This window comes from Camelina sativa, chromosome 13 (assembly GCF_000633955.1).
Source record: "Camelina sativa cultivar DH55 chromosome 13, Cs, whole genome shotgun sequence".
NCBI lineage: Eukaryota > Viridiplantae > Streptophyta > Magnoliopsida > Brassicales > Brassicaceae > Camelina > Camelina sativa.
The window spans coordinates 16,779,460-16,787,321 of NC_025697.1; the positions used below are offsets into that span (position 1 = coordinate 16,779,460).

Genomic DNA, 7,862 nt, shown 5'->3' on the forward strand with positions numbered 1-7,862 from the left:
TTGCGTATTCAATAAGTTAACAGAGAGGAGACTAGAGACTGGTACTTGTGTTACGTTTATACAGTGGACATAAAGACTTCTTCAAAACAAAACTTTAGAGGAAAAAGCTAGACCAATCACCCAGACCAAAACAAAAACTATAGCATAGTAGTAATACAATATTAATATCGAGTTGTGACGAACAGATCTTATTGCTACGATCGACTTCTTCTTCTTCTTCTTCTCTTTCTGCTGCTCTAAACAGAGACATGGAGCACAAGTGATCCACCGGTTAGAGTACAAAAGGGAGGTTCATATAATGAATATCTTCACGAGAGATCCCATCCGTCGGATCGTAGCAAGTATTTTATTGCCTCTCTTACTTTTCCATTTCTTGCCTTACGTAACCTGCCAGCTAGAGTCGGAATCTGCTGACCGCAATAGGAAAACCAATTTTTTCACGGAATTGATAATTGCAATCATTTTGCTTGTAATATTTATCTCATTAAGCACAGTAGCTTGTTGCTTGCACAAAACATTCTATAGTGCAGAGATTGAGGCAGCAGGCCATGAACTGTTGTACAGTATGAAAGGTTTCCATATCCGAGCATGGATGTTGAAACGGGAAATGCACAAAGAGGTGTTCAAGAACACCCCAATGAGAGAAATTTCACAGGTAATAGTGTGGCATGGAATAATAATGCAAATTATGGAATACCTCGATCGAGATCTACCGGGTTACCGTCAAGCTGGCAGATTCCTGAGATATTCTTTCCTCGATCTTATTCAACCGGACATTCATTGGTACAACTAGGTGAGAATCTAGACCGATTCAAACTGCTGTTACCAGAGGAGGTGCATAGACAATTGGTTAGCTTGAAACTGATAAGGAGAAGCCACATGGCGTTACCTCAAGCCATGAGTTCGAGACAGGGCTACCGGAGCGGGAACGAGAGAAGCGGTTCCTCTCTCTTTCTCTTTTCAACCCTTGGGACAAAGGCTCCACGGTCTACACATGACAGGAATGATAAAGTCCGAGAGACTTCTGAAGGTAAGAACAACAACTTCGGTGAAAGGTCATTTCAACGCCTCATGCCAGAGAATGTATATTTTTCCCCCTTCAAAAGTTCCATCTCCGTTCTTGACTAGTTGTTTTTCAATTAGCATCTTTCGAATATCTTATACAGTTTTTTTCAAGAATATTAATATGTAATTAATTAATGTATTTTTAAGATTTGACTATTCCAGACAAAAGTTATATATTTGATTAATGTAACATGTGACGCTCCATTTAGCAATTAGAGACTTGAATAATTGTGACGCTCCATTTTGATTAATGTGACATGTGACGCTCCATGTGACGCGTGCATAGCATTTTAATGCTTCAATTACTCTATCCGGGCTATACAAGATTGAGCAACCGCAGCGAGGGCTTGACGGTGAAGCCATCGAGTACAACGAGTCGTTTCCTTCATTCATTTACGTGAAAGATAATTCATGTATATTTGAAGTCAGAAACAAATTCAGAAGACGATGAAAAAAAACTTAGCGTTTGGTACAAGTACCTTCTGTTGTTGTAGTTCCTTAACCAATTTCTCACCTTTGACTTTGAACTACCTTCCTTTTTTTTTCAAAATGATTTTACTCTATATATAGTTCCTTGTTTACGAGACTTTTCCGACAATTTCAATTGTCTAATTAGGTCAAAACTCTCTGAAGAGTTTTCTAGCGTAATCAACAAGCTAATAAAGAATCGGTGGAGAGATGTACTTGTTCTAAGCCTACGGTAAACATAAAGACTTCTTCAAAGTCAAACGTCGAAGGAAGAACCTTAATCAATCATTTGGACCAAAACAAATCTAATATCTTATCTTGACAGGCAGATCTTAGAATGATCTACGAATCAAAATTTATATAATGACCTCCTATTCTCTTTGTCTCGCTCTTAACGGGAGAGACTTGGAACCTAAGTGATCCACCGTGATATAACAGAAGAACCATTCACATAATGACTATCATCCAACAGTTCATAGCATGTACTATATTTCAGATCTTCTTTTTCCCCTGTTTGCATTGCCAGAAAGATTGGGAATCCACATACGGCGATAAAAAGAACAATTTCTCGACGTTAGCAATGGTTGGAATAGTCTTTCTTGGGATGTTTGTCACCATTTTACTCGCTTGTTGCTCGTTCTTTGCATTTTTTGCATACCATTATCGTAGATTGATTGCAGAGGAAGGCCATGAAGTATTAAACAACGGAACAACAACCACTGGTGTCGAGAAAGAAATCATCGAGTCATTTCCTTCTTTCCTCTATTCAGAGGTCAAAAGGCTCAAGATAGGAAAAGGTGGAGTGGAATGTGCAATTTGTCTAAAGGAGTTTGAAGATGAGGAAACACTACGTTGGATGCCTCCTTGTAGTCACACTTTCCATTCTAGTTGCATCGACGTATGGCTCTCTTCTCAGACAACATGTCCCGTCTGCCGTGCCAATCTATGTATGAAACCCGCCGAGAGCTTTCCATATTTAAGCATGGATCTTGAAAGAGGAAACGGGCGGAGAGGTGTTGTAGAATCCCTGAAAGAGATAAGCTTGACAGATAGTAGTGTGACATGGAACAACAATGAAAATGATAGAACAACTAGATCAAGATCTACAGGGTTTTTGTCGAGCTCGGGCATGGCTCATGAGATATTATACCCGAGATCTCATTCGACCGGACATTCATCCGTTCAACTAGGTAAGGATCTAAACCGATTCACTCTGCAGTTACCGGAGGAGGTGCAAAGACAAATTTTTAGCTTGAATCTGATAAGGAGAAGCCACATGGCTTTACCTCAAGCGATGAGTTCGAGACAGGGCTACAGGAGCGGGTGTGTTGTGAGTGAGAGAAACGGTTTCTCTCAAGGAAAACAAACACTTCGGCAAGCTATATCTAAGTCTCTCTCTTTCTCTTTTCAAGCAGATCATGTTCCGTCCACAATTGGTTGGGATGATCTATTAGTAGAGACTTCCCAAGTCAAAGACAAAGATTTAGGTGAACAGTCGTTCCAACGCCTCATGCCAGAGAATGTATAATCTGTGTTGTGTATATTTGTGTCCTATATGTCGTACTGATGTAGTTCCTAATCGATTCTCTTAGCCTTTGACTTTTCATTGTCCGTTCCACGCTTACCTTTGTAAATAAATTACCTTTTGTTTTAGTTTTCTTATTTCACTTGTCTACAAGTAGGATTAGGTCAAAACTGTCAGATAAAATCTTGTTGCGTAGTCAACAAGTTAATAGAGAGGGCATGACTCATGAGTGGGACTTGTGCTTGTTCTACTACGTCTACGAAGAACATAAAGACTTTTCCATAGTCAAAACGTTGGGGAAAAAAAGCCAAATCAATCATTCGGACCAAAACAATTATGACCTATTAATTAGGAATATACAACATATTTGTTGTCGTGAAGGGCATATCTTATTGATCTACAAAGGGGATTTGTATTGTATAATGAACGACCACTTCTATATTTCTGTGTAGGGAGACATGGAGCTCAAGTGATCCAGCAGGATATTAAATGCTCTCATCCTTTTAAAATTAATACAGAGAACCAAAAGCAAAAACATTGGCAACACTAGTAGAGATTTGAGAAAAGGTGTCTGCGTTTTCTCTTCTCCGCCGACGTCTCTCACGGCGTTCGGCTCCCCACCCCCCCTTTCTCACAGGCCCTCACCTCCTTATGGTGAAGAAAAGAAGACCAAGAAGGGCTCTCCTTCAAAGAGCCCAATCCCCTCCCCACCAGCCTCCTCCCCACCAGCTAGCGCTCCCCCCTCACCGCCGCCGCAGATTCTGGACACCTCCGCCAACAACGGGAGTACCCAGACCCCTATCTCACCCTCCTCGACGAATTTTATTGCCCAATCGACTGTCTCCGTGACGGACTTGGCCAATCCCTCTACTGAGCCGGAAGTAGAAACCAACGCCTCAGATCTGTCACCAATTGTCGCCTCTGTAAGTGCTTCGCATCTAGCAACTTCAGGGCCGTCTTCCCAAAGTGTCGAGCCGGTTACGGTTGACGTTCCTAATTCCATCATGCATGCGGATGCTACTAAGGCAGCAAACCCAGATTTAACTTTTGCTCCTGAAAATGAGCTCATGGACTCGTGGGCTGATCACGTTAAGGGCACAGGTAAAAATCTCAAGAGAAAAGGCACCGGTTTCGTTTTACCATCGGGTGAACTCTGTGTCAAAATTCCCAACTCGGTGATCGAAAAAAACAAGAAGTCATGGGAAAGCTTTGTGCTTGGACAATTTTATTCAGATCCTCCCTCTCAAGGTACCCTCCACAGCATTGTAAACGGAATCTGGAGCCACCAATACCGAGACATCTCGGTGTCTAAAATGGAAGGAAACGCTTTCCTTTTCCGGATACCTAATGCAGCGACAAGGAACAGAGTCGTCAAACAAATGCTATGGCAAATCGAAGGCCAGACAATGTTCGTTGCCAAGTGAGAACCCGGAACTGTCCCGTCAAAACCTCAGCTTCGATCTGCTCCAATTTGGCTTGAGCTCCGACAGGTACCTCTCCAATTCTTTAATGAAGAAGGTCTTGAGTACATAGCAGGTCTTGTTGGACATCCAAAAGAGCTTCATTCTTCTACAGCAAACAAGACTAACCTGGAGGTAGCCAAAGTTCTCACCTTCATTGACCCACGCAAGCCTCTACCAGAAGCAGTAAATGTGCAATTTGCTTCTGGTGAAATAAGTAGAGTATTGGTCTCTAGCCCGTGGATGCCTCCAGTGTGCGAACACTGCAAGGAAATAGGCCACACTATCAAGCGTTGCAATCAGGCTCCAATTATTTGCTCCTCGTGCAAGTCAACATCTCATACCACCACTGCTTGCCCAAGGCGAGGTGAAGCTCCTGCTAAAAAGAGATATCAGAGCCGCTCTACTCCATCAGGTCCACCTCCACTTCCGCCTAATCTGTTAGCGAACAAGGCAAAACAGAATCTGATCTACGTACCAAAACATACCCAGCCTTCATCATCTATAGCACCTGCTGGTCCACACCGCCCTAGCCAAGGGAGAGAGATGTCAGTTCCCTCGGGTCCAACTAATGATGACCTAGGACCCTCGTCCAGAAAGGCTCTCTGAGATGGTCAATCTTCAGTTGCGGAAGAAGATTCTTCAGATGTTTTGTCCAGTGATTCAGAGGGCAAGGACAGTGTCGATGAGGACTACCCCGGTTATCAGTTAGTGTTGTCAAAAAGACAACAGAAAGGTATGCGAGGCAAGGGCCTCATTCTCGCCTAACTTATGTGTACACACATTTTTTGTTGGAATGTTCGCGAATTTAATATATATAGTCATCGTAACGGTTTTAAGAATTGGTATAAGGCCANTCTAGCAACTTCAGGGCCGTCTTCCCAAAGTGTCGAGCCGGTTACGGTTGACGTTCCTAATTCCATCATGCATGCGGATGCTACTAAGGCAGCAAACCCAGATTTAACTTTTGCTCCTGAAAATGAGCTCATGGACTCGTGGGCTGATCACGTTAAGGGCACAGGTAAAAATCTCAAGAGAAAAGGCACCGGTTTCGTTTTACCATCGGGTGAACTCTGTGTCAAAATTCCCAACTCGGTGATCGAAAAAAACAAGAAGTCATGGGAAAGCTTTGTGCTTGGACAATTTTATTCAGATCCTCCCTCTCAAGGTACCCTCCACAGCATTGTAAACGGAATCTGGAGCCACCAATACCGAGACATCTCGGTGTCTAAAATGGAAGGAAACGCTTTCCTTTTCCGGATACCTAATGCAGCGACAAGGAACAGAGTCGTCAAACAAATGCTATGGCAAATCGAAGGCCAGACAATGTTCGTTGCCAAGTGAGAACCCGGAACTGTCCCGTCAAAACCTCAGCTTCGATCTGCTCCAATTTGGCTTGAGCTCCGACAGGTACCTCTCCAATTCTTTAATGAAGAAGGTCTTGAGTACATAGCAGGTCTTGTTGGACATCCAAAAGAGCTTCATTCTTCTACAGCAAACAAGACTAACCTGGAGGTAGCCAAAGTTCTCACCTTCATTGACCCACGCAAGCCTCTACCAGAAGCAGTAAATGTGCAATTTGCTTCTGGTGAAATAAGTAGAGTATTGGTCTCTAGCCCGTGGATGCCTCCAGTGTGCGAACACTGCAAGGAAATAGGCCACACTATCAAGCGTTGCAATCAGGCTCCAATTATTTGCTCCTCGTGCAAGTCAACATCTCATACCACCACTGCTTGCCCAAGGCGAGGTGAAGCTCCTGCTAAAAAGAGATATCAGAGCCGCTCTACTCCATCAGGTCCACCTCCACTTCCGCCTAATCTGTTAGCGAACAAGGCAAAACAGAATCTGATCTACGTACCAAAACATACCCAGCCTTCATCATCTATAGCACCTGCTGGTCCACACCGCCCTAGCCAAGGGAGAGAGATGTCAGTTCCCTCGGGTCCAACTAATGATGACCTAGGACCCTCGTCCAGAAAGGCTCTCTGAGATGGTCAATCTTCAGTTGCGGAAGAAGATTCTTCAGATGTTTTGTCCAGTGATTCAGAGGGCAAGGACAGTGTCGATGAGGACTACCCCGGTTATCAGTTAGTGTTGTCAAAAAGACAACAGAAAGGTATGCGAGGCAAGGGCCTCATTCTCGCCTAACTTATGTGTACACACATTTTTTGTTGGAATGTTCGCGAATTTAATATATATAGTCATCGTAACGGTTTTAAGAATTGGTATAAGGCCAATATACCCTTTTTTGGAGGTATTGTGGAAACCCACGTCAAACAGCCAAAGATGCAGAAGTTCATCAACAATTTGCTACCTGGCTGGCTTTTTGAAGATAATTACGGTTTTTCAGAGCTGGGGAAGATATGGGTGGTTTGGCACCAGAGTGTGAAAGTGGTAATCATCGCTAAGAGTTTACAAATGATAACCTGTGAAGTTCTTCTACCTGAGGCTAAAGATAGGTGTGTAATCTCTTTGGTATACGCCTCTACGGATGCAAGAGAAAGAAGCAGCCTCTGGCAAGACATTGTCGATACATCTAACTCGAGCAGAGTAAGAGGGAGACCTTGGTTAGTCCTAGGCGACTTTAACCAAATCCTGCACCCGAGCGAGCACTCTCGACCACTGACTCTGAATGTTGTTAGTCAAATTAGGATGTTCCGTGAATGTCTGCTGGAAGCTGATCTCGCAGATATGATATTCAAAGGAAACACGTTTACCTGGTGGAACAAAAGTGTAAGAAGGCCTGTGGCTAAAAAGCTAGATCGAGTCCTTGCAAATGATCAATGGAATGCGACATATCCTTCCGGCTATGCAACTTTTGGAGAACCAGACTTTTCTGATCATGCCTCTTGTGGGGTGAACCTTGAAACTGTGGGTGTCCGAGGCAAGAGGCACTTCAAATTCTACAACTTCCTGCTCCAAAGCCAGGACTTTTTGCCTCTAGTTGCAAGTCACTGGTTCTCTTCAAATGTTTCAGGTTCAGCAATGTTTCGATGCTCATCAAAACTCAAGTCGCTGAAGAATGTTATAAGAAGCTTTAGTAAAGAAAATTTCTCGGCCCTGGAAAAAAGAGTAGTCGAAGCTCATGATATGTTACTCTTCTCCCAAAGCAGAATGCTCGAAAATCCCACTGAAACCAATGCACAAATTGAGCTAGAGGCCCAGCGGAAGTGGCAGATTCTTGCAACGGCAGAGGAGTCTTTCTACAGACAGAGGTCAAGTGTCTTATGGTTAAGTGATGGTGATAGCAACACTGCCTATTTCCACAGAATGGTAGCTTCAAGGAAAGCCCTCAACCATATTCATTTCATCCAAGAAGAGAATGGCCCCTTGATTGATACGCA

The 7,862-nt window shown here is 43.4% G+C and overlaps 2 protein-coding genes across 2 annotated transcripts; both read left to right on the top strand.

Annotated features, from left to right (window-relative positions):
* On the top strand, positions 1-1,277 carry LOC104736934 (putative RING-H2 finger protein ATL37). Its single transcript, XM_010457021.1, has one exon. It carries the CDS (start codon positions 589-591, stop codon positions 1,126-1,128), a length of 540 nt encoding a protein of 179 aa, XP_010455323.1. The 5' UTR covers positions 1-588; the 3' UTR covers positions 1,129-1,277.
* Positions 1,935-3,139, top strand: LOC104736935 (putative RING-H2 finger protein ATL37). Its single transcript, XM_010457022.1, has one exon. The coding sequence runs from the start codon at positions 1,988-1,990 to the stop codon at positions 3,059-3,061; it is 1,074 nt and encodes a 357-aa protein (XP_010455324.1). The 5' UTR covers positions 1,935-1,987; the 3' UTR covers positions 3,062-3,139.